The 26,158-nt window shown below is 55.8% G+C and overlaps 1 protein-coding gene and 2 long non-coding RNA genes across 4 annotated transcripts in view; 1 reads left to right on the forward strand and 2 right to left on the reverse strand.

Moving 5' to 3' along the window:
- PDGFB (platelet derived growth factor subunit B) lies at window positions 1-19,599 on the reverse strand. The gene is made up of 8 exons (XM_074326416.1): window positions 18,880-19,599; window positions 18,562-18,706; window positions 10,586-10,682; window positions 8,220-8,309; window positions 6,788-6,993; window positions 5,226-5,370; window positions 1,976-2,126; window positions 1-1,587 (listed from the first exon to the last, which is right to left on the reverse strand). Exons 1-7 carry the CDS (start codon window positions 18,906-18,908, stop codon window positions 2,002-2,004), a joined length of 837 nt encoding a protein of 278 aa, XP_074182517.1. The 5' UTR covers window positions 18,909-19,599; the 3' UTR covers window positions 1-1,587; window positions 1,976-2,001.
- On the forward strand, window positions 19,529-22,507 carry LOC141570179 (uncharacterized). Its single transcript, XR_012494132.1, has 3 exons — window positions 19,529-19,669; window positions 21,139-21,434; window positions 22,202-22,507. It is a non-coding gene; the product is annotated as an uncharacterized LOC141570179 (long non-coding RNA).
- The window catches only part of LOC141570180 (uncharacterized), a 19,302-nt gene continuing 14,133 nt past the window's right edge, over window positions 20,990-26,158 (reverse strand). For both annotated transcript variants that reach the window (XR_012494134.1, XR_012494133.1), the window contains exons 3-4: window positions 22,515-22,566; window positions 20,990-21,254 (exon numbers count right to left, since the gene is read on the reverse strand). This is a non-coding gene — a long non-coding RNA (uncharacterized LOC141570180). The remainder of the gene's footprint in view (window positions 21,255-22,514; window positions 22,567-26,158) is intronic.

Consider the following 26,158-nt stretch of genomic DNA (forward strand, 5'->3'; position numbering starts at 1 on the left):
TTCATTTGATTTGGTTTTGTGGTTATTTTTTTTTACAACTTTAAATACGGAATATAAATAAATTTTACATTTAAAAAATAAAAGGAAAGCCCCCAAAAATATAATCACCGACTTTACAAACTGAAGGAAGCAGATTTTGGAGAGGGGGAGGGGAAAATGTCAGTGGAAGGTGGCAAGAGAGGTGGGAGCTCAGAGCCCGCCCCTAAGGGGTCCTGGGGATCTTTTCCCTTTCTTTCCCACTCCCAGCCCAGGAGCTGGTTTCCTGGAAGGAGCCACCAGAGGTGGAACTCAAAAGCATCGAAGATGGGGAAGTATGCATTGGGCACAAGGCTGCCCCCTCCGTTGGAGACTTCCAGGTTTTTCACACCTGCTTGAGCTGAGGACTTGGGGAAACAGGGGACAGATGGACATATGCTGCCTCCCCACCTCCCTACCATGAGCTCACTCCTATCTGACCACTCCAAGCCACCAGCTGGGTCAGAGGCACAGCCAGTCCACACAGAGCCTTTGTGTCAATGAGGAAAAGGATCCCTTTCCTCAAGACACTTTACCTCCACCCGCCAGAAAACTGTCATAATAAATATACAAATTGGCCATGTCTATGATGTGATCGGTGATCCCCGCAGGCAGTGCCCTGTGCAGTGCACAACCTGCACAACCTTACACGGCAGTCTTGGCCGGGCTGGGATATAATGGACAGGCCCCCTGCTGCCCTGGCCCCTGGTCTTCTGCCCTAGGAAGCAGTGACGGGGTCATTTGGAGCCTCAATAAGAGGTGCTCCCTTTGTTGGCGCAGACTGAAGGGCCAGGACAAGAGAAAGTTGCAGGGTGGAGGTAGAGAGATGAAACAGAGGAGGAAGTGAAAGGGGGGAGGGGGAAGAGCTAGCAGATGCCCAGGTCACCATCTATACCCACCTCCACAGCAACCTTCATCTCTAACCCATCTGAGAGGGCACTTGGCTGCTTGGCACTCGGGCCACACTCGCCTGCAGGAGTCCACCTCTTCAAATATTTCATACGTGGAAAATGAAAGGAAGTCACTGAGCAGAGGTGACCAAGGAGAGGTGACTGGGCCTGGGCACGGTGAGAGGGGGTTTTCTCCAGTCTGTGCTCCCCCACCTGGTCTAGGCCACAGGGGTAGGAAGGATCCTGGCCTGCCTGGGGTGTTCCCGTCAGAGCTGGCTGGAAGTCCAGGAACCAGGCAGGCCATGCAGAGAGGTCCTCAGGGCCACATGCAGGGTTCCTTGGGCCAGTCCACAGCGCTCAGGTGTGGCCTGGGCCAGGTGCTGGGGAAGGGAGCCCCTTCCCCCATCAGTCTCTCTTGTACCCCTGTCCCAGATTTTTGGGGTTGGAGGAGGAAGACCTCGATGGAATCCAGGTCTTTTGTTTCCTTCTCAAATTTCCGGGCAAGATGCTGGAGGCCACTGAGGGGAGACCCACTGGCGGAGGGGTGGACGGACGCGTGGAGGGGCGGGGGAAGCACCATTGGCCGTCCGAATCAGGCATCGAGACAGACGGACGAGGGGAACAATATTATCACTCCAAGGACCCCATGGGGGCGATACAGCAAATACCATATTAAATAACCCTGTAAGATAAGCAGAGGGACACGGGGTCAGAAGCAGCCTAGGAACTCCATGCCACGCTCACGAGCCCCTCTTGCCAGGGACAAAGAGCTGGAGTGGACCAGTCATCGCTGATTTTCAGCAGCACTCAGGGCTGATGACTGATTTTTTGAGGGCATGCTGGGACACAGCTGGGCTGGGGTCTCCAAAGCGCCCCCGACCCTCCACCCCCCCTCCCCTTCCCCCCCTCCCCCACACAATGGAAAAACTCAGCTGATAACTGGGCAGCAGGGATCAAAGCTTAGGGCCTATGGGAAAATGCTTCTCCCCCAACCCCTTCCACCACCCAAAACACAGGCCCAGGAGAAGGAAACAGGGTTGTGGGCCGCAGCGCCCCCTCCTGGCCCTCACCTGCCCGCACTCTCTTGCAGATGCCCCTAGGCTCCGAGGGTCTCCTTCAGGGCCACCTTGTCGTGCGTGTGCTTGAACTTCCTGTGCTTCCCCTTGGGGGGCCGGCGGACTCGCACAGTCCGAATGGTCACTCGAGTTTGGGGTGTCTTAGCTGCTCAAGAGAAAGAAAGGACTTGTCAGCAGGCAGAACCACTGGTGGATGGGTGGAGGTGTCTATCCCTCTCAACCAAGGCCTGCCACACACCTCCCCAAAGCCTCTGCGCTGAGGGAAGGGGCCAGACCTCCTGGGTTTGAATCCCAACTACATCGCTCACCGGCTGTACATGCCTTGGGAACAATTACTAAACCACTCCATGCCTCAGTTTCCCTATCTGTTAACCAATAAAAGGAGGCAGAGCAGTGCTGTGCCAGGTCCAGGCATAAGCCTAAAAAGGCCTGGTAGGTCCCACCTTTGCACTTCGTGGAGCCCTGTGCCGCCACATAAGAAGTCTGGTTACCCTGCTGGGGAGACCATCTGGGGAAGAGAGGCCCTGAATGACAGAGGCCCAGCTGTCCCAGTGTGGCCTCCAGATGACTGAATGAAACTATGAGACAGCAGTAGAACCACCCAGCTGAGCCCCATCAGCCCACAGACATAGGAAAGAAGGAAATGGCTGTTGTCTCTGCCACTGAGTACAGACTAAGCTGTGATTGGCAAATGGCAGCTGCTCTTACGAACTTCTCTTTCGTTTCCTCGGCTTCACCCATTGAGGTTTTCCTCCCACCAACCTGTCAGCCCCTTGCAGTCTTGTGATGAGTGAGCCACTGGGCTTTGGGCCACAACCAGACCCCCCACCACAGAGCTGGGCCTTTCCATCAGTTGTGCCCGATGTCTGCCTTACCTTCGCCACTTAGAGTAATGGCACAGTGGGGCAGTCCAGAGCTCAGATGGTGGGCCAGACCACCAGGGTTCAAATCTGGGCTCTCCCACGTGTTAGTCATGTGGTTTCGGGCAAGTCATAGAAACTCCCTGTGCCTCAATTTCCACATCTCTAAAACGGAGATGCCAGTAGCCCTGGCCTCCTAGGATTAGGAGATAATATATGAAAATAGCCAGAACTCTTAGCGAGCACCTGGCAATGTTCTAAGCTCATTTATCCTCAAGGTGGGTACAAGTATGTTTATACAACAGGTGAGAAAACTGAGGCAGAGAGACTGGGATTTGAACCCAGGGATCTGTCCCGAGTCCAAACTGTCAATCAACCCCTCTGCTGTCAGTCACAGTGCCTGTGAGCCTAGGTCAAGGTTTGCGCTTACGTTCAAGGTTTGCACTTACGTCTCTCTTCCTCCTGGGCCCCCAAGTAGAAAATGAAAGCTTTCTCTGCCAAGCTCAAGGCCCACCCCACTCTTTGGGTTAAACACCTGACCTTCCACCTTGCAGACACAAGCTTCCATAAGGTAGTTACCCCATCTCTGCAAGTCAGGGACTTGGGACATTTGTACCCAGAAGAACCATTGAGGGCCTAGAGTTTCTGATCCAGAGACCAGGCCACCAGCAGGACACTGGACTGGCAAAGCCTGAGCCAGCTCAAGGTTGTCATACAGCTCACAAGTGACAGAGCAGAAATTTTAGCCCAGGGTTCTGACCACCACATCACACAGGCCACACCACCAAGCCTTAGCCTGGCCAGGACAGTGTCCAGCTGCCAGAAGTACCCACCACACGGGGCCAAAATGCTACAACTAAACAGCAAGATATTATCTACATACTAATTGGTTTAACGTGCCTCCCAAGAAACTGGTTTGGAAAATCATGTGAAAAAAATGCATGTAAAACAACCCCGTTCTAAACATGAAGAAAAATATAATTTTTCCTAACTAGAAAAATCATTCTCCATGTTAACTCTATAAATAATTTACAACGCGTCAGTTTGAAGCTGTCACATTATCAGCCTTCCCAGGACATCCAGGCCTCTGCTCAGCTCTGAGAACAGGACAAAGAGGCTAAGAGATGGCCCTGACTTCCAGAGGTCTGTTAATAAGAAACGACGGTGAGACTGTTCTGTCCCCCAGCAACAGAAAGTTACTGAAAATCAAAACAGTCACTTGAGTGACTTTTTTTATGCGCATCTAATCACATTATTTTAATGACTCTGATTTGATCCTTACTACAAACATTTGAAGGAGAAAAGGCAGCAGGATACAATCTGAAGAACCCAGAACTAGATGTCACAAGATCTGGGATTGACTGTGTGACCTCTGGCAAGATCTCAGCTTCTCTGGCCGTCAGGCACCTCATCTATAAAATGTGGAGGAGGCAATTAAACCAGATTTTTTTTTTTTGGGGGGGGGGTCCTTTTCAAATCTTTAAATCAAATTATGCCCCTAAAATTATGAATTTGTAAAATTTCAGTGAATGGGCATAGCAAAGTCACCAGAGCATTCAGCAAAAGTGGGGCTCACTAGGATAGGGATAGAACTCTGGTTCCACTTATCCATCGGATGCTTGAAACTTGTCTGTCACAATCCTGCTGCCCAGCCTTTACTTACACACTTCTAGTGACAGGGAACTCACTACATCACAAGGCAGACAATTCCGTCTCAGACCCCTGATGGGTTTATGGAGTTAAACATCTCTCTCTGATAGCTTTGCCCCGTTCATCCTAATTCCCCCTCAAGGCCACAGGAATTAGTTTGATTTCTCATCCCTAAAACAAGTTATCAAAAATCTGAAGACAATGTACATGGGGTCTTCTCTTGTCCAGGCCCTGGTTCCTCCCCATTTCATGTATTCCTTAAATGAGTAGGTGTAGCAAATCTGGGATGGGGGCTGACCACTCTGGACAGGGTGGTCAGGGCAGACTTCTAGGAGGAGGTGACTTCAGAGCTAAGATGCAAATGAAGAGAAGAAATAGGCTTGTGAAGAGCTGAGAGAAGTGAGTTTCAGACAGAGTGGCATGTGCAAAGGCCCTGAGGCAGAAATGTAGCTGGCCATTCAAAAAGGCCAGGCTGGCTGGGGTGTCACAGTGAGGGGGGATTGGTTGGCAGCAAGACCAAAGGGCCAACTGGGGGCTACATCCTCATACAGAGCCTTGCAGTCAGGGGATGAATCTGGATTGTTCTCAGTGAGATGGAAAGCTTCAGATGAATTTAACCAGGGGTGGGGTCTGAGGCGCATGCCTGATCCAATTTCCCCCCACCCGGCAGCTGCCACAGGAGAAGGGACTGGCCAGGCCGAGCAATCAGAGGCCGACCCTGGACTGAAGGTTACCTCGCTGCTCCTGGGAACTCCCCGGGCTTCGGGTCACAGGTCGTGCAGCCACTATCGTCTCACACTTGCACGCCAGGTGGTCCTCCAGGGTCACTGTGGCCTTCTTAAAGCTTGGCTTCTTCCGTACAATCTCGATCTTCCTCACCTGGAGGATAGAACCACCCAAGTGCCTCTGTAAGACCACCTGGGCAGGGGCTGAGGTAGCTGCCTGCCTTCTCTTCCCACCCCAGCGTCCCCTGTGGGGAATCTTTCCTCGAAAGCCTGAAGAGCAGCAGTGCAGACACTGCGGCCAAAACAATAGCAGGACCTTGCCCTCTGCCCTTCTTGTAGCTTTTCCATCAAAACAAGCCCTCCCGACCTGGCCTCCAGCTTGGCCACAGCCCCCCTCGGTGCTCTCAGAGAGGGAGAAAGGCATTTCCGGGTGGAGCGTGGAGCCTGTGGTGTCCTCATTCCTGGAGCGCCAGCCAAGGTCAGGGGCTGTGGCAGAGGCGGGGAGATGGTTGTCTGGAAGGAAGTGAGGGGAGGCTTTATCCAGGAGGGAGGCGGGAAGGGGGAGGTCAGCTGTCAGGTGTCCATCCATAGAGCTGGAAGCATTGGGGACAGGAGATACCATGGCAGTGGGAGGTGGGGTGGAGAGTGACACTCGTAATCTCGGGCCCAGGGCCCAGGCCTGGGGTGGAAGGTGGGCAAGAGGAAGGGCCACAGCTGACCGCAGGGGAGGGGGCGTGGTGAAGTCACCAGATCATTCAGCAAATGCGGGCTCAGCAGCCAGCGCTGGCCCTCGGTGTGCCTACCACCAGCACCTCGGCTCAGTAGAGGTGTGTGGGTGAGGCTGGCCCGAGGGGTACAGAAAACTTTCCACATGAATCAGAAGATAGCAGAGGCTTCTCTGATCCTGCCCTGCATGCCATGAGATCAGGAGCTCCCGAGGACAGCCTCCACTCTAAAATTTCCCTTGAGTCATAATGTGTACCCAATGTTTCCAGAAAAGAGGCAGGATGCAGCATTCTGACTCTGTGCTAGGGGCTGCCCCAGCTCTTGCAGTGTCTGTAGCCTAGAGGGTCTCTACACCTCCTTATAAAAGACACGGTTCGTCAAAGGGAGAAGAGCAGGTGTTACAGACGCAGGGGAGCCTTTCTCTCAGCAGAATAAAGAAAACTGACAGGCCAGAACGGGAGAGCTTTGGGGGATCTGAGCAGCTGCCCAGAACATCGTGAGGGTCCAATATGTTTACAGACATGTCTCTTCAAGAGACATTTTGGGATTTTATCCCTGTAAAGAATGAGGCAGTACCCTTTACTTAATATCCCACACCCAGCCTGTCTGGAGGTTTGCCTGTGCCTTTTGGTCACCGCGGCTTGGGAGGCCATAGAGGACTCTTGGGCAGCCTCGGCACACCTGTCCGGAGAGCTTCCTGAGCGCGCCTTCTCTGGACTGAGCCCACACCCTGCCAGGAATGCCTTTTGACGCATTCAAGAGCCTGGTCCGTGAGTGCCAGCCCCAGCAGGGCAGACCCTGCTCTCAGCTGGGCCAGCCCGGGAGGGGACGTGGGGCCTGCACACCTGGACATGTCGCAGCTGCACCTGGGTGGGGCGGCACTGCACGTTGCGATTGTTGCAGCAGCCGGAGCAGCGTTGCACCTCCACGCAGGGTGGCCACACCAGGAAGTTGGCGTTGGTGCGGTCAACCAGGCGCCGGGAGATCTCAAACACCTCGGTGCGCGTCTTACACTCCGCGATCATGGCTGGCTCGGCGACCGTCTGGGAATCTGAAGGGAGAGGGGACCTCCATCAGGAGTGGGGGTGGAGGGCTGCTCAGAGCCCCTACCTGGCGGGAAGTGGAGCACCTCCAAAACGGTTGGCCGATTCCCTCTTCCTTCCACGTCAGGGGAGGTTTTAAGTACTGGCTGTTATCAGCCATGGTATTTGGGCAGGTTGCTGATGGGTTCTGAATCTGTTTCCCCCTATACAAACAGGTGTGATGAGATCTACACCCAAGAACCACTGTCAGGATCAAGTGAGGTAATTCAGAGGGTGCTGGCATGTTGTAAATGCCAGTCTCCTTCTGCCAGCCCCCACCCATTTCACTCTGATTTCACACCTTTATGGGTTTGTCTGACATGTGGCCCTAACTATTATCTTGTAACCACTTTACTTTCTCGTTTTACACTGTAATCTGTTCTGACATCGTTGCTTCTTTCGAAGCTACAGTTTCCTCATCTATGAAATGGGATAATAACAGTGCCTACATGGCACTTGCAGACCTAAGGAGTGAGGTGAGTGAAGCCTGGCCTACAGCAAGCGGACAGGCAATGCTGGGGTTTGTCATAATTCACATATAGAAAAACTGAGTCTCCAAGAGCTAAATTAGATGCCCAAATTCACAGAGCAAAGATTGGAACTCAGGCCACTGACTCTTTCCTGGAGGCCCCCCAGTCACGGTCTACACTGTTTTGGGGACTGCAGGTGGGCAGAGAGGAAGAGGGGCGTGAAGTGGGCACTTGCCTTCCCTGACCTACATTCTCCTTTTGGTTTCTGCAGTACAGCAGGAGGCAGGTCCCAGGCTTTGCTCCATGCCTGCTGTCCCAGGCCACAGCCCGTAGCCACAGCAGAGACACGCAGCAGGTGGCACTGAGAAGAGCTATTGGGATCCCAGCCCCACCACATGCTGGCTATGTGACCACAGCCACTTCTTTACCTTCTCTGGGCTCCAGTCTCCAACTTTATAAAATAGGGTTAATAATGTCTAGCTCTAGGGTTGAAGTAATGAACAAATGAACTTAAAAGACTATATTTAGGAAACAGTGTATGTTAGGGGTGGGGCATGATGACAACTCAGTACAGGGTATTTAAGGAGGTTATTCTTTCTGGGCTCAACTCATTTCTAAGTGTGGGACAAACAGGGCCCACCCTCACAGCCTCCGGCAGGCTGTGTGCCCAGTTCTTCTCCCCTGGCCCCCACTTTGAGGGCCCCCGTTTTCACCCTCATTCTTACCTAGGCTCCTTCTCCCTCGGGATAAGCTCTCCAGCTTGCCTCCAGAATGGGACTGAGTCAAATTCAGGTCCAACTCAGCCCCGTCTTCATCTGCAAGAGAAGGCACAGTCAGATGCACTGTGACAACTGCTGGCTGGCCAGCCCACGGGGTGGGGGCTCCAATGGGGCCTCTGGGGCAGGCAGGAGGATTGCCTCTCGCCCCTCACTGGGACCCCACTCCAGAGAACATACTCCCCTTCTGGCTCCTTGCCTCTGAGGAGGCGTCCTCCAGGCAAACCCCAGGATGGCCATGGGGTTCAGGAGGTGGTGGGGCCCTGACTGTATCCTCGGAGGGCCTTCAGCCCCACTCTGGGCTCTTCAGCCACATTTTTGGACAGAACCCATGTCAATGGAGTTAAAAATAACCCTTCCCTTTTGCTACTGTAAGCGAACCCTCCTCGGCCTCCAGGGCAGGGCAAGGACCCAGAGCTCTGAGGCCACTTTCCAGTGCCCCTCCACCCAGAGTTCCCATAGGAAGTGCTGAATGGAGAAATTCCCATAGTCCCCAGGGGGGACCAGCGTGCCCTGGACACAGCCCCTCTGGAGCCCCTGACAATGGTTCAGTTGGGCGGGAGAGAGGGTGGGAGGGAGAGGGGTGGGGTGGGGACTGAAGGCAGAGAGAGGTAGGGAGCTGGAATTGCTGGGATAGGGGAGCCCTCACCCAGTGTCCTTCTAGGTCTTGGTCTCTCTCCATCTCCCAGTCTCTCATTGTGTTTCTGTCTCTCTCCCTCTGACCTTTTGCCCCATGCCTGCCCTAAGCTGTACATTTATTCCTAAGGTCACAACTACAGCTCCCTTCTCTAGCCTGGGAGGCCTTCATCTCAGCACCATCAGCACTCCTTGGAGACAGCCCTCTGTGTAGAGGCAGCCGGAAGCTGGCTGCGGAAAGCGAGGGCTGGACAGGAGAACTTTGAGCTTGACGTTGAATGGTGGGCAGACTCTTCTAGCTCTCTGATGGCTGAAAGCCAGCAAATACACTGAAGGGTGTCGGGGACTAGCTCTGTCCCCCTCCACACAGTATCTCAGACTCACACTGTCTCCCCATCCCACTGACACTGCCCATGACAAAACTATTGCTCGTCCCTGTGGGCTCCCAAGGGGCCCTGTTTAGAGCAGACTTTCCTAAAACTGATGCACTTCCGTCTAGCCTATTGTCCCACGAACAGTGTGTCTGTCTGTCCCTCTGGCTCCATTCCTTTCTCTCTGCCATTTCTGGAATGTCCCTGGTTGGGAGGAGATGGGGAAAAGATGTGCTTTGTGGAAAGGTTAAGTTGATTAGGAAAAAATAGCCACATGGTTGCCTCGAAACAGGCCTGCTATTGAAAACCGTCTTCCCCGACCCGACCCCCACCCGGGGTGTGGAGGGGCAATATGAGGGTGGGGGCGAAGGACCTTGGAAAGAAACAGCAGAAAAGCTAAATTTGGAAGTTGCCCCATTGTGTTGGCCAGGGCTGGCCAGTCTGGGGTGGGGGTGTGGGAGACATCGGGTGGGGGGCCTGGTGAACAATAGGTGGGCCCAGCTGGGGCCCCCTCCTGCCTGCATCATCAGGCCCCGGCATAGGCGGGTTTGAAAGGGCCCGGGGAATGCTTTTGAGAGGCAGCCAGGGGCCCAACTGGGAGAGGAAACAAAGGCAGGAAATGCTGTCCCCCGTAGATAGCAGTCTGGGCAAGGATTACAAAGTGACAAAGAGACAAAACCCCAGAGGGAAGGGGAGCTGGGGGTGCAGGGGGGTGCTGACCAGGGCTCCAGGGAACAGGCCAGAGGTTAGAATAGAATGGAATTTGCTCTGAAGACAGCGTTTATAAATACATTCCCGACACAGCCCGCCAGCTCTGCCACGTGTGTGCCACCAAGCACGTGCCCATTCTCTGAGTGCCCTCTTGGGCACGGGTAGGGCTGCCCACTGGTCCCAGCCAGGTGTCCCCGGGAGACCTTGTAGAGTGTGGGCCCTTGGCCAGAGAGACAGGGAGGTGGCTCCTCCAGCACCACCCTCCCTAGCTGAGTCCACACCTGGATACTCATGGGGCAGATGCCCTGGGCACCTTCTCCCTGCCTGCCTCCCCTCCCACAGCCCCACCCTCTACGCCAAGCCAGAGCCACATGTGGATGCTTCTCCTGCCACACCTCACATCCTAGGTACCAGCCCGTCCTCCTACTCAGCCCTGCCCCAGACAGGTGTGGCCAAGTCCTCCCTCAGCTGCCACAGGTCTCTGGTTCTCTGGATGTCACAAAAGAGAGGCTGGCCCTTGCCCGGCACCCACTCCCCACCCCCTGGCACCTGAGGACTCGGTGGAGAGCCAGAGCCCTGGGCGAGGATTCAATTTACCTACGGAGTCTCCGTGCAGCAGGCGCTGGAGGTCATCGAAGGAGCGGATCGAGTGGTCACTCAGCATCTCATAGAGTTCCTCAGGAATGGGGTCCCCCTGCCAGGCAAACACGCTGGGAGTAAGGACTTTCAGCCACAGCCCTCTTCGCCCCAACAGACACTACCCCCTACAGAAAGTTCCCACGGGGCCTCTTGGACATGGACAGGTGGACAGCTGGGCTAGGGGTGGGCAGGAGGTAGATTCCAGGCCTGAGAACCAGGAACACAAAGGCCCAAAGGCCAGGATCTGCCGAAGCCTTGAAGACCCAGAGAGGATGCTGTATCCCTCGCCTGCAAATAGGACCCCCAGCTTGCTCTGATTCATTGTATACATCCATCTCCCCCATCACACTACAGGTTCCGGGAAGCTTCACAATCTTTATGCTTCTCCTCCACACCTGACAGATGACAGCCAGCGTTTGTCATGGGAGATCTAATTATCAGAGATAAGAAAACAGAGGCTCAAACAGGCAACACCCTTTGTCCGAGTCCTACAGCCGGTCATCAGCAGAACCTGCATTCAAAGCCCCGTCTTTCTGACAGCAGAGAGTCAGAGGTGTTTAATAAATGCCTGCAGAGTTGTACACGAGGTGTTTAATAAATGCCTGTAGAGTTGGATGGTCTCAGGAGGCCACAGGTACTAACGATACCTATTTGGTCTTTCACTCAAAGAAGGCAGAAGGGAATCCTCAGATGCGGCCGGGAAACCTGAAAGCTTACCCATGCCCCATGCCCAGGCAAACCCTATTTTTAGAGCCTCTCTGGCCTGTTACCAAAAACACTTGAAACTTAATAAGCACTTTAACAGGCCCCACTCGGAGCTGGGCTTCCTCCAGGGAAACCACAGGACCCACAATGACATGAGAGCAGCCCGATAGGAAGGATGCAGCCACATCCCCCCCTGTCCAGGGAGACCCGAGGGGCTGAAGCCAGAGGTCTAGAGACAGAGGTGAGGGCAGATGAGAATCTGAGACACACAAAGCTGACACGCAGCGCCTCAGGGCAAAGAAAATGCATAAGATGCTGCTGTACCTCCGAACTCACTCCCAGGCAAACACATACGTGTGTGCACAAACACACAGGACGGCACGGTCTCATGGGAGGAGCCCTGGGAGGGCGTCAGCTGACTTGACTTACCACTGTTTAACCTTGGGTCTAACAACTCGGTGCCTCAGTTTCCCTGGATTAAGAAGGGAGGAGCCCCTGCTCTCGTTGGCTCACGGAACACTCCAAGGACTGGAGCTCTGGGAGGCCTAGAGCAGGTGCCTCCAAGGGAGGGAAGAGGCCTCTCACTGCCTGACAGAGGAGGGGAAGTCATCTCGCCAGGAGGCCACCCTCAGAGGGCTCTCTCCAAAAGCTCTGCTAGGAGCCCCGTGATTGATCAGTTTCTAGCCCACAAAGCTCCATTTCCTCGACACTGACCGTGACTTATAGTGGTGTCTGGGAATACCTCCTCCAGGGGTTCCACCATGCCCAGCTCTGGCCACCCAAGTTGGCCTTGGTGCCGGGGAACCCAGGGCAGAGCGTAGCATAACCACTTTTAAAATGACTTCCTTAAAACCCCTGAGCTCTTCATTTCAACGCGGAGCTTATCATCCTGGTTGGTGTCAGGGCTGTCAGGAGGTTCGAGGGAAGGAAGGTTGGGGGCCTAGCAGTAAGCTTGGCTGGGAGCTGGGGTCTCTCCTTCAGGGTTCACAGCTGTGCAGCCAGGGGCTGCATATGTGTGAAGAGGAGGGATGTTGGCTTAGCTGTCCCTCGCTTTCCTCCCTCATCTCCAACACCAGGAGAGATACCACACCTTCAGTGATCTCCAAATGTGGTCACAGGATCCAACCCAAGAACCACAGGCAGGTGGCTGATCTCTACTAAAGATCAAGGCAGGCCATTTCCCCACGGGGTTCTGTCACGCCCAGACCTGGTGATCCAGAGAGCTGGAGGCCACCATCCACTGCTACTCACTGCCTGTGACCTCAGGTTGGTTGCTGCCCCTCTCGGGTCCTGGCTATCACCTGTGAACTGAGGTGGTTGTAGCCATTTGATTTGATTTTAATTCTAATTCTGTCTGGGGTTGGCAGGAGAGGCAGCAGCAGAGGAAAGCCGAAGTGGGGGTGCCCAGCCAGGTCTCCCAGGCTGTTTGTGGCATAATGAATCAATTAACCTCTCAGGAGAGTGGACTGAAGACCCAGTACCAAATGGCACGTAGCACTCATGCCAAGACCTCCTTGCCCACTGGAGAGCTGGCTGCAGCTGCCAGCCATGGCAGAGTAGGCAGATCCCAGCTGGGCCCAGTGGACACCCTGGACCCAGCCTATAACACAAAAAAGATGATGATGTCTTAATGAAACAAACCCAGAACCCCACCCTCCCAGCCTGCATGGGGAAGAGCCCAGGACAGAGACTGGGGGAAAGCACACAGTAGGTGCTCAATAAACACTGGTAAAATGCATGAAGGACTCTCCCCTTCTCCCCGGGGTTCTCTCCTGCATGATTCCCCCACCTCCTCCACCAAGATGACCACGTGGGATAGTGTCCCATACCACCCCCCACACATGCAAATTGTTTCCTATAGAGTCCACTTTATTCTAAGCAGAGAGGTCATTCCTGCACATGCTTCTAGCAATTTGACCACTGGGTGCCCAGAACTCACTGAGGCCCTGGGTTTGATACCACAACTAACTCATAAAGTGCTGACTAAGAGCCAGGCACTGAGCTGAATGCTGTACTGTCAGTCAACTACAATTAAGAGGCTGGCACTGTTTGCATCCCTGTCATCCAAATGAGGAAGCTGAGGCTTAGAAAAATTAAGTAAATGGCTAAAGGTCAACACGACTGGTAAGGAGCAGAGCCGGCCCCTCCCTCTTTCATGGACTGTTTTCAGTTCAGGTCTGCTCTTCACCCAGTGGAGGCATAGAGCAGGGAGTGAGTGACCCCCAGGGGACACTGGCCAGGTCTGGAGGCACTTTTGGTTATCACAGCTGGAGGGCTGCTACTGGTGTCTAGTAGGTAGAGGCCAGGGATGCTGATAAACATCCTACTACGCACAGGACCGCCTCCCCCACAATAAAGAACTGTCTGGCCCCAAATGTCAACAGTGGAGAGGCAGAGAAACTGTAGTAGCTTCAGCTGCCAAGGAAACCTGGATTGTTAGAATAAGTCTTTTAACAACCTTAACAACCGAAAACCTCAGCTTCTTTATCTTTTAAATGGGGCTAATAATACCTCCCAGGGTTATGGGGAAGCTTAATTGCACCTAGTAGAGCAGCCAGCACATAATGGGAACTTAATGAGCTGTCACAGTGGTCATTGTGCATTCCTTCGGTGTGGCTCCTTTGAGGGCAGCAGCGAGCAGCACATGCCCCGCCAGCCCGGGGCCAGCAGTGCAGGACATTTTTGAGGATGACAATGGGTGGGTGGAGAGCTGCCTGCCCAAGGGAACGTGTGTGGCTTTGCCATTATCCCCTGCGCTGGGTCACAGGAAATGGCACCCTAGCCTCACACTGGCACTGCGTGGGGCAATGTGGGCTGACAGGTCCCTTCCAGGCCAGAGGGCGGGTGAAGGGTGGGGAAATTCAGCTCGTGGTCAGCTTCAGGATGCAGTGCCCTAGGGGCAGACTCCCCTGGGCACCTGCTTGAGGCCAAAGGCTCCTCTTAGTGTGGGACAGTGAGCACAGGGTGAGGGTTTTCCTGGGCACAGGCTCTAGAAGCCTCCTTAGGTGGGCAGCTCCCCTCAGAGCTAGGAAAGGAGGCTTGGTACTATGAGGAAACTGTCCCAGATCTCAGGCCTGGGGTTCCTGGCAGGGTGAGGGCGTGGCGAGAAGGCAGCTGGGGCACAGCCAGCCTTGGGAGCCAAGGCAAACAATCTCCTCCCCACCCCACCCCACCCCCAACACCAGCTGCAGAAAGTAGGAAGCGTGAGGCCAGGTGAATTACCTGCTCCCAACCTTGCTGGCAGATCAAAGGGGCTTGGACCCCACCCTCCACCTGGGCCCCAGCGCACACAGACACACACTCTGCACACAGATACACACTCCCCAGTGCGCCGTTCAGCTGAGAGAGGACGTCGCTCTTGGCCCCAGCACCCAGGGGCGTTGTCTATGGTTGGCAGAGGCAGAAGCCGACCATGCCTCCAAGCGCCAGCCTGCCTGAGAGTCTCAGGCCTAATTTAGATTCAACGCCAAAGCCAAGCCCTTTGAAGACGCCTCCTCTGGGCAGACCACAGAAGCCACTTAGACCCAGCCTTTCCCACCTACCATTTCCCTTCTCTAGCGCTCCAGAGGCCCTCCCCTCTCCCCCACCCCTCCTTAATGTGAGCCCAGCCTCCCACTGGGCTCCCACCTCTCCCTTGAGCAGGAAAACTGTTAGAGCAGGAAGAGAGGGGGGCAGTGCAGCAATCTAATCCTGGCAGCCCAATCACTGCCCCCCACCCCACCCCACCCCAGCTCCCAGCACCTGGTGGGTAGGGCCCAGGGCTCTGCATTTTCAAGAGGCCCGGTAACTCTGCGGTTCTTGGGGGAACTCTGAGCTAATCCAACCGTCTCATATTCTCACATGGCGGCAACTGAGGCCCAGCCCAGCTCAAGATACACAGAAGCCTTGCGATCTGATTTTCCTTCTGTTTCTTCCCCTCTGTCCTGTCCAATCTTGGCAGCCCAAGTCCCAAGACATGGAAAAGAAAGACATGTTTGTCTCTCAAGATGGGGGGTCAGGGGGCTCGAATGAGGATGCCTGGTGGAGAGCAGCGTGGCCATGCTAGGCTACCCTGGGGTGAGCATAAATGAGGCTGTGTTTATAAAGCACTTACCAAGCGATGGACACATATCGGGTCCCTCCCCCGCCCCCAGGATTCACTGTCCTTTCCACAAATATTTACAGATTATCCACCATCGGCCAGGCACTGTTCTAAGCATGGGAGATGGTGATGACTAAGACAAAAGCTCTCTAGTGGAGTTTACACTCCAGTGAGAAAAAACAGATAATAAACAACTAAATAAACCAGAAAACGAAAATAGCTATCTAGAAGGGGCATTTCAACGGGATGGGGTGGGGGGGGAGATTTTGAGAGATTTATGAGGCCCATGGTAAACACCTCTTTACCACTCCTGCTGAAGCTCTCTCTCTCTCTCTCTCTCTCTCTCTCTCTCTCTCTCTCTCTCATGCGCGCATGCACTGTTCCTAGGTTTGCACCAGAGCTCCAAATTCTGTTTGATCTTAACCTTGCAGACACGTCTAGAGCTGGGAGATTCCAGCAAGTTGGTCTCCCACCACCTAAGGCATTAGCAAACCAGAAGGAAACTGGGTGGTGAAGGGTTGTAGTGCCCCTTCACTCTTTCCCAGCAGAAGGGTGCTAAGGCAGGAGGCATCATGTGACAGTAGGAGTCACTCTCCTGAAGCCAGTTCAGCTGGTGGAGGTGGAACCTCACAGGCCTCAGCTGACCCCCTGCCAGGCCCTGCCTCAGACGTCCCAACCCGCCTTCCCAGCTGCTGAGGCCTCTACCTGAGGCTCACCCACACATGCCCGAGACATGGCCAGCCCCAAGGCCACCTCTGCCAATAAGATCTCCTGGAGTCCACCTTCCTGGACTGGTCCCCATGTTGATAGGTTTTCCCTTTAGGTCTCTTCCCCAAGAGCTGCCTGAGGCTGGCTTACTCAGAGTAAGGCTTAGCAGGAAAGTGCTTCATAAACTGCAAAGCACCACACAACTGTGGGTTCCTGAGGGCCATGTGTCCAAGGATGCTGTGATTAAAGTGAGGAGACAGGCACCAGTGTCTGTGCCATAGCCTCACCCCCCCAAACACATACCCATGGAGTTGTGGGAAAGGAGGGGGAGGTGCTGGATGAAGCTGGGAATGGTAAGGGCAGGCAGGGAAAGCCTCATCCAGCTGTCACCAGCCTCTGGATCATGCTGGCTGGGATCAGCAAAGAGGACAGAACAGTGGGGAGTGGGAACTTGAAGGTTCAAAGAAGGGCTTACTTGAAGGGAGAAATGCTCTGAACAGTACCCCCCAAGCACATCAACACTATTTTCAGCCACATGGGAGTGGTTGAAAAAAAGCAATCATAGAAGGGTAATGCGCAAAGAGCGTGGAACTGATCTGACCGGGGAAAAAAAAACACCCATGGGTGCTGTGGAGAGGGACCTGAGGGAGGGTTCCTGTTTCCCCTCCCTCAGAGCACCCAGGAAGGAAATAGAGTCACTAGAGGTGACGAGGGCCTACCGTGGGCCCACCTGTGGCGCGGGGGTGGGCACCTGGCGCTAGGCTGTGCGTGCGTGGGTGTGCGCGCACGTGTGCTCAAGCCGTGTGTGCGGGGACCATGCGTGTATGTGTGTAGTGCGCGCGCGTGTGTCCCGCATGTGCACGGGCGTGGCGGCGGGCGCGCGACCCGGCCGCGCCAGTGCGTGCCCGTCGCCCTGCGCGCCCGCCCGCCGGAGCGCAGCATCGCCTCCGGCCAAGAGTGTGCATGCGTGGGGTGAGTGAGCGAGTCGGGGGGCCGGGCGGGGTGGGCTGCGGAGAGCAGCGGCTGGGGCGCCGCCGTTCCCAGGACGCCCTGGCACAGGGCCCAGCCCCCAGGCCCCGCGGCGAGGCGGCAGCTGGGGCCGGCCGGCGCCCCCTGCCCCAACAGCTGGCCGCGGCCCGGGGGGCTTCAGCAGGAGGAGAGGAGGGGGCGTCGGGAGGGGACTGCAGGCAGCCAGGCTGATCCCCGCGTCCTCCCTCCCGGGTGCGGGCCACGGGGGACGGCCGCGGAAGGGCGGGGCCCCAGGGCGGACGGCCGGCGGCCCTCGAGGAGCCCCGAGAACAAAAGGAGACGGCGACGGCTCCTCCGTGGTCAAAACAACCTGCGCTGGCTGCGGCCCAAGGCCCGGCCGCGGCCTCGAAGCCCTTCACCTTAACCCCTTCGCCGCCGCCGCCGCCGCCTCCTTCCTGCTCCTCGTTGGAGGCCCGAGAGGGGCCGGCCCTCCCAGGAACCGGCTAGGTGCCGGCTCCCGGCGGCCGCCGAGCTGAGGCGGGACGGGACCAGGCGCGTAGCGCTCCTCGCAGCCCCTGATCCTCTTCACCTCACGCCTCCTCCCTGCCCCGCCCCCTTTCCCACCTGGACACCGTGTAGACTTGCTAACTCACTGCTGCGTGAGGCTGGGAGGGGTGGGGTCTGATCCGACCCGAGAGCTCCCGCAGACGTTTTCATACCCCACCTCCCTTGCAGCTACGCTTTTCCAGGCGGCACGCTCTGTACCCTACAAACGGGGAAGAGAGGTGCTTCCTCCTTTCGCAGGGCGCGGGCGCAGGTATGGCGGGGCCTCAGGCACACACCGCCCCGGGGCTGGATTCCTTAAGAGCCCCCAGTCCTCCCTAATCCCAAGTTCCCGAAACCTGTCTCTCTGTACCCCCGCCGCGCCCAAGACACAAGCTGCTCCTGCACCGCGCTCTGGGGCCGAGCATGCAAGAGCTGGAGCGGGAGCCAGGGTGGGACGCAAACCCCTGCCGTAGGTTGGCGTGGCTGCCACAGGGCGCGAGCTCGCACCTACCGTGCAAGCCTGTTCCCGGACAGAACCTAAGCTGGAACTGAAGTGGGCTTGGAAGGACGCGCCGCCTTCTGCACCCTCGGCACCACCCCACCCCCTCTCCCTTAGGCCAGTTAGGGGCTTATTCTGGGGTTTCTGAGGAGGTGGGGGATAAGACTACACACACCCTCCCCCGACGCTTAAAGGCGCGGAGATCTGGGATCGCCCCTGGGAAGGAAAACCACCTCTTGCCCCCTCCCTATAGCGCCTGGCACCTCTCGGACCTACCGTTTCAGCCCTCGGAGGTCACCTAGCGCCGGGCGCCAGGCCCACGGGCTGCAAGGGTCCAAAGTTCACTGCAGGGAGGGGAGGGGGCAACAGGGATGGGGGTGGGGGCGATGAATGAAGCGAACCAGCCCCAAGGCTGTCGCAACTCACCTCGGCGCTGACCAGACGCAGGTAGCAGCAGAGAGACAGGAAGAGCGGCCAGCAGCGATTCATGCCGACTCCGGGCCCGGCCCCGCTGGGCCCCGGACGCGTGGACGGTGCGCGCCGCCCCCGCGGCCAGGGTGGAGGGCGGGGGCTGGGGAGGGAGGTGGGCTCGGCTGGGGTCTGCGGCGATCAGGCACTCAGGCCGCTGCAGCCGCCGCCGCGGCTCACCCGCATGGCCCCTGGGCGCCGCCGCCCCCGGCCCCGGCTCCGTCGTTGGGGGACTAGGAAGGGCCTGGGTACGGGACCAGGGTCCGAGGCCGCTACCTGGGCGGATCCCGAGCCAGAGCGAGCATCCACTGCCGGGGGGCTGCGTCGCGAACCCGCCGAGGCGTCTAGCCGTGTGGGGGCGCCCAGGGGACTCCAACCTCCAAGAGGAAAAAGAACACGGCAGTCGATCGTTGGTCTTCACTCGCCGGCTAAAGGCGCTCTCCTCTGCCCGCCGGCTTAGCTTTTTTGCAACATTTTCTGGAAAGGCCCCCGAAGTCGGAAAGCGCAGAGGTGGGCACCTCAAAGCCAAAGTCTCCCCCCGAAAACTTTTCCCAAAGTTGGATTTGCAGCGGCGGCCCGAGTACCCGGGCAGGGAGAGGTGCAAACTCCCGCCCGGGCCGGGTGGGGGGGCCGGAGCGTGTGCGCCCTGGCGCGGGGCCCGGGCGGCGGGCACGGCTGCTCCGCGCGCGCGGCGTGCCCGCTGCGCGCTGGGCCCGGCACGGCAGACAGGTGGATGCGGCGCGAGTCCGTAGATCCGTCTGCCCTCCGGCTCGCTACTCAGGGCGTCCTCTGCGGGCTTCGAGCTGCGGCTGCTCCGGCTTTCTCTTTGCAACGAGGCGGGGGGTGGGCTTTTTTTTTTTCTTTTTGCGCGTGTGTGTATGTGTGCGTGTGTGCAAAATATCTCTGTCTCGGGAATGAAAGATGGGCGCTGGCGGCCGGAGGAGAGCCCTCACGGAGACAGCGGGGATCGAGCGCTCAGGAAGGCACGGCGTCTGGAGAAGTCCCTACCCTTTCAGCTGTTCGGCCTTTATAGATGAGATGAGAAGGGAGAGTGCGCGCGAGAGAGGTGGGTGGAGACAGCCTTTCCTCTTCTGGCCGAGAGTCAGCACCAGGAGGGGGGTGGGGGCAGGAGCGCCGGAGGGCCAGAGACGAGGATGGAGGATGGAGAGTTTAGGGGTCTCTGAGAACCCAGCAGCCACTCTGTCCAGGAATTTGGCCCCTGGAAAAGGAAAGCTGGGGGCGACCAGCCTCTGAGCCCCTCAACACAGTGACCGTTGCCTGGCTCCACGTGGTTGGGGAAGATGTCTCCAAGGCCTGGGCCAGGAGTCCAAGCCGGCTCCTCCAGAACCAGATATTTGCACCCTGGCACAGGCATGATGGAGAACTCAGGCTCTGCAGCTCGATTCAGATCCTGCCCTGGTACTGAGTAGCTGGGTCACCTTGGGCAAGTCACTTCCTTTCTGTGCTCCTCTGTCTAGCCTCAAAGTGAAATAGGGTCACTGTGAGGACTTAATACCAGCAAGGGTGGAAAGCACCCAAGCCCAAGCCAGCCTCCAGGTGATCACACAAACCCCACAGCCAGTACCATTCCGCTGAAAGCTGGGTCCACGTCTCCTCCTAGCTGGTTGCCTGGCACACAACAGGCACTGCCAGCGTTGACTGAATTTGAATTTGTTGAACTGCAGAGTCACATAAACCCCCACAATCCTGCAGCACCCTCACGGGGCCATCGTAATCCTACAGTCACCCTGATGTTTACTACCTCCCTCAGCCCCCAGGCTTGAGGCCCAAGGCCCCCAACCCACGCCGGCAATCACACAGTTAACACCTTCCGCCCCCAGCTTTGGGAGCTGCTATGTCCCTGTCTTCAGCAGTCACAGGGTCACAGTCACAGAGTCACACGCATACCCGCATACCCGCAGAGCACAGCACCCACCACGGGACCCACAGGCTCACTGCATCACCCTTCTCCTAGCTTTCGGACACTTTATCTGGTCCCCTTGCAATGTCTCTCATCTGCCCTTTGTACCAAACATCCTTCTGGGGTGGCAGCCTGTTCCTCACACATGCACACACCCTGTCACTGAGACAAGCACACCAACATCTCACAAATCGTGGTCTTGGGCCTGAGCAGGGCTGGTGTGGAGGAGGGAGGACTTCCCAGGAGGACTTCTTTCCAAACAGCCACACGCACCCACCCTCCGGCCATTACCTTGGGGGCAGCATGGCACAGTGGCCAAGAGGCAGACTGGGGGCAGGTCACCTTGATAAAATTCCCAGTGTGGTCACTTGCTGGCTTAGTGTCTCCAGGAAGGGTTATCTCTCAGTACCTCGATTTCCTCCCCCTATAAACTAGAGATACATCTATAGTTGGAGGGAGGGAGGGAGGGATTTCAAAGAGAATGGGACAATTTTAGGAGTGATGGAAATGTTTGTCATCTTTGCTGGTTCACATGTATATACATAGGTCAAACTGAGAAGTGCGGTTTACTGTACTTCCGAACGGTTGTAAAAAAATGTTCACCTACTTCATAGAGCGGTCTGAAGGCTCAGACAAGATAATCCTCGTGGAAGCACCGAGCAGGATGCCTGGCGTGTGGAGTGCATCGTTCCTTCAACACAGCTTTCAAGTGTCTCATGGTGGCCCGGTGCTGGGGAGACAGCATAATGTTAATGCAGGCTCCTGCCCTGGAGGAGCCCCATCCAGAGGACAGACAGATGCTTAAACAGATAAATTAGGAGCCAGGGGACAGGGAGGTAGGATGTGGGAAATCATCCCCAAATACAAGATTTGAAGTCTAAAGACAGCTAGAACCTGCTCCACTGGACAGGTAGGTGATCTTGACCTTCTATATCCTTGGCTGTACATGAGATGATAATAGCTACCATTATTATTGAGGTGACCCTGTCATAGGTAGTGTTCTTATTCTGCATATAGCCTCTCAATGCTCCTATGAGATATAGTACTCCTATCCTATAACTGGAGAAAATGAAGCACAGAGAGGTTAAGCAACTTGTTCAGAGTCACACAGCCAGTAAGTGGTAAAGCCAGGACTTGAACCCAAGCAGCCCAGCTGCAGAGCCCACACACTTAAACCACCATGTTGTGCTGTCTCCTAACACATAATGATGGTGACAACAATGACACATAAGGCTTGCTTGTGTAAGCATCAAATACATTAATACATGTAAAAGTACTTGGCCAACTGAAAACTGCTGTATCAATATGAGCTCTCAGCTTGCATACAAAGTACTGTAGGAGCACAAAGGAGGGGGCACACAGCTCAGCCTCGGGAGGAGTGCAAAAGAGAAAAGGCTACTGGGTGCAGCATCAGTGAGCACCTACTGTGTGCAGGGCCCTGCATGAAGCACTGAGTAATGGAATGAGAAAGGAGACCCAGTCCTGCCTGGTATCTGAGACCTCCCAGGCTCTTGAGTGAGACAGACACAAATCATTACAATCCACATGCCTTTGTGCACTGGTGAGAAGTGGCAGGACAGGAACCACAGAGCTACCGAGCTAGTAGCAGGGACCATATGGCACCAGTCCTAAATGCCATGCTGAGAAGTACCCCTTTCCTGTATCCTCTCCTTGCAGACACTACGTCAGTGTGGGGGTCTTTCCACACAAACAATTCCCTAAAGATCACCTTCTCTCATCCTCCGGTCAGGCTCGGCTTAGATGACACCTCCTCTAGGAAGCCCCACCACCACCACCACCACCACCAGATGGCTTACTGCTTATTCTGGGTTCCCACAGCATGTACCCTATGGTATTGTCATTGCCCGTTTATCGATCTAGCACTAGACTGAGCTCCGGGTGAGCCAGTCTATCATTTCCAGTTCCTATCATGCAGTAGCTGCTCAATAAAGATCTGCTGAAGGAATGAATAAACGAGTACACATCTTACCTGTTTCTCTCTCTGAGTTCTGGTCTGTTGGTGGAAAGATGTCAGACTCTGCCTGAAGGGTGGAGAGAGGAGGGGAGGGTCTTGAGCCTCTAAAGTCAGAAGCACAGGGCATGTGAGGGCACCACCTTCCCAGACCTGGGAAGGCCTCAGCCTATCTCTGGTATTGGGGCCACTGAGGAATCAGGCTTGCCAGTAGGGCTGGGAGCAGGTTTATGTGGAGTTGAGGTGACACCCCCATAATGCTTAGCCCCCCAGTCCCCTGACAGGTCTGAGCCAAATGGAAAACCAAGTGGCCACAGCCTTCAGCCAAGTGCTGGGGTGGGGGCTGCCCAAAGCCAGGGGCTTTTTAGCCTGGGTGTTTAGACAACCCATGCACAGTCTTGTCCATTGAAATCATCTCACATCCTGGGAGGGGGGACCCAGGGCCAAGGAAGGAGTTGGCTTCAATCCCAGGGGCACACTCGAGTCCAGAGGATGGGAATACCCCCACTCTGCTGAGAGGGCCCTTGCCAGGCAACTGTGCTTTCTTGGCTTGATGGAGAAGGACATGGGGCTCCAAACGGGACAGTCCAAGGCCATGCCACAAAGGACCTGAGACCCCAGCCCTGGGCTGCACGATGGCATAGTGCATACTCTGCTCCATACCACAGAGCGTGGATCTGCTCCCACAGACCTGCCGGCCCCATCCCCACCTCCCCATCTGCACGACTTTGCCCTGCTTCACCATCACAGTCACCAGCAAGGGCGGCATTATGCCGTACGTGCTCATTTTACAGATGGGAAAACTGAGACTTAGGGCAAGAAACTAGGCTTCCCATCAAAGATCACCTGGTTTTAAAGCCCCGCTATACCATTTACTCACTCGTGATCTTGAGCGAGTTACTCTACCTTTTTGAGCCTGTTTGCTCATCTGTAAAACGTGGATAACAGTGGTAGTTATTGCGTGGAGTCAAATAACTTGTGCATTCAGCATCCTGAGTGTTGAAAGCAGGAGTGAGTGCCCCGCAAATGCTGATTATCTGGATTATTATCATTACTCCACGCTATATGCATATGTGCGCATGTACACACACACACACACACACACACACACACACACACACACACGTGAACTCCAGAGACGGGGCGAGGAGAGGAGCCCAAGGCTGGGAAAGCCAGGGCACAGCACCTGGAGGGGGGGAGGGATTCCCACATACAGCTCCCACCCCCTCTGTTGGAGACCCCCACCCTGGTGAGGCTCGGACAACTGTGGCTGTGAGTACCAGTACCAGGGAGGCAGGCGAGACCCCCGGAAGGCAGGCAGACAGACAGACCGACCCCCAGGCCAAGGGCAGCCTGGGGTGCCCACCTCACCGCCTGTGGCCTTGGTCTTGTGTCCTGTATACAAAAGCAAGGGAAGTGCAGTGTTTGTTTTCCTGGGCCGAGTGATGCATTTTTAGCAACTCCAGTCTCCAGACGAGGAAGAGGATGTTTGGATGGGGCGCTCGGATCTACCTGTCCTGGAAGCTGGCTGGACACGGGCGAAGGCTCCCAGGGTGAGGGGATCTGGGCCACATGGGCCTGGGAGATGCCTCCCCTGGGATCTGGTGAGAATACTCATCCTCTCAGCACCCTTTGCTGCTCACCCGCTGGGTCTCGGGCACTCTGATAATCATGGCAGCCCCACTTCCAGAACATTCGCCCTGGGCAAGGCCCTGTGCCAAGCATTTTACCTGAACTGACAGCAGTGAGGGAGGTACAGCAGTTATTCCCATTTTATCAACAAAGGAAGGAGGCTGGCTGAGTCCTTATCCCCTTCCTGGAGGGCTGGCGCTCTATGGTGTTCATACCTGGGGAGGGGGCACTGAGGCTCAGAGAGGGAAATGAGCTTGCCCAGCACCACCCAGCAAGGAACTGGCAGTGCCAGGATTTGAATCCAGGGCTGTGATGGCAAAGCCCACGCTTTAGCCATCTCCCTGTTACGTGATACCTCCCCGTGTCTGCCCAGCTTTGCATATCACGTTGCACATAGAAAATTTAACAAATGAGCTAGATGGCCCTGCCCACCACCCTGGGGAGAGAAGCCATTTGCAGCCCCCGAGCTGGGAAGCTGTGTAGTAGATCTGGGTGGCGGCCCGTTCTAAATCAGGGTATCCTTGCTGTCATGTTCTGAGGATTTGACTGGACACTCTGGAAGGGGTGGGGCAGGAGGGAGAGAGGGGCAAGCAGGTAGCAGCATCCCCTCTTGGTGAGGGTATGGCTAGGACAGCACACAGACCCCCACCAGCTTTCCACAGAAAGATACTTGTAACTGCAGGAAACATGATGGGCCTGTCAAAAGAATGGGAAGCCAGCCCCAGTGTGAAAGTCACCAATTTTTCATCACTATTCGTAAGAGCAAATGTTCACATGGCACACAATGTGCCTATGAGAAAGGAGCTACGATCACTCCCATTTTACAGAATGAGAAACCAAGGTCTGGAGCATCTTTGAAAGGTCAAAGATGAGTGAGGGCAGAGCTGGGATTTGAACCTGGGCAACCTAGTGCCAGTGTCATTCTCTGGCCTCTGTGCCCATCTGCCAGGCTGGGCAAAGATGAAAACACACAGCTGCCTGGTTCACCTGGCTCCCAGCCTCCTTCACCCACATATTTTGGCTGAGCTCTACCCCTGTCTGGGGAGGGCCCTCGGGTGGGCGTTAGGCTGGATCTCTGGCTGGACCTCTGACTGAAGGAGCTTGCTCTCGCTATAGTGAGCAGTGCTCTGCCTGTTGGGCTGACACTGGACAGGGTACCCTAGAGTCTGCTAGAAAAGAAATGCAGGTGGCAAGTCCAGTGGCCTGTAGCACTTACAGGGAGCCCTGTCTTTGTCCTCTCCCCCACCTCATCTTTCCACCTCAAATCCCCATCTCCTCCCACCATTAGGAAGCTCCCCTTTGGGAGAAGGCCTGACACTGCCCCAATGTTCAAAACCCTGTCCCCACAGTACAAGCCAAGGGCTTCAGAAGAGATGTAAGTTCGGAGATGTCATATGACTTGCTCAAGGTGACTCAGGGACTGAAATGGGGTGACAGTTCTGCCAACTCCAGGGACCCTGGCCCTCCTCTGCCAGGGGGAAGGACCCCAAAGCAGTGACTCTGGAATTGTGTTCAGTATAGAAGGATGGAAGGAGTTGGGTAGGAAAGAAGGGGGTCTGGGCGAGGCTGGGGTTCACAAGGAATAGCAGATGGCTAATTTTTACCCCAAACCACACCTTTACTGGCACTGTTCTCAGAGTATCGTTCACGCTCCTGTCCAACCCAGGTCTCACCCATTTCCTCACCCTCCTGCCTGCCTACTGGGAAGCTCTCCCTAGGGTGAGTTCCCAGAAGTAACAAGTTGTCCTTTCCCACCAGCTGCCTGGAGACCGCTTGAGGATGTTTCCATGTCCTGGGTATATCTTAGATCCCCGCCAGGACAGTGAGCTTCTCAAAGGCAGGACCTAGGAGACTGTGCAAAGGTTTGGATTCATGGACAAGGACCCTGTAAGCCCCGCAGGCCTGGCTTTGAGACCCTCCATGCTAGTTTCTGGCTGTGTGTCCTTGGGTGGGGCATTGACTTCTCTGGGCCTCTGCTTCCTCATCTGTAGACTGGGGATGTCCACATTTGCCTTGTAGGGATGCTGTAG

This window comes from Rhinolophus sinicus, linkage group LG02, assembly GCF_036562045.2.
Source record: "Rhinolophus sinicus isolate RSC01 linkage group LG02, ASM3656204v1, whole genome shotgun sequence".
Classification (NCBI taxonomy): domain Eukaryota; kingdom Metazoa; phylum Chordata; class Mammalia; order Chiroptera; family Rhinolophidae; genus Rhinolophus; species Rhinolophus sinicus.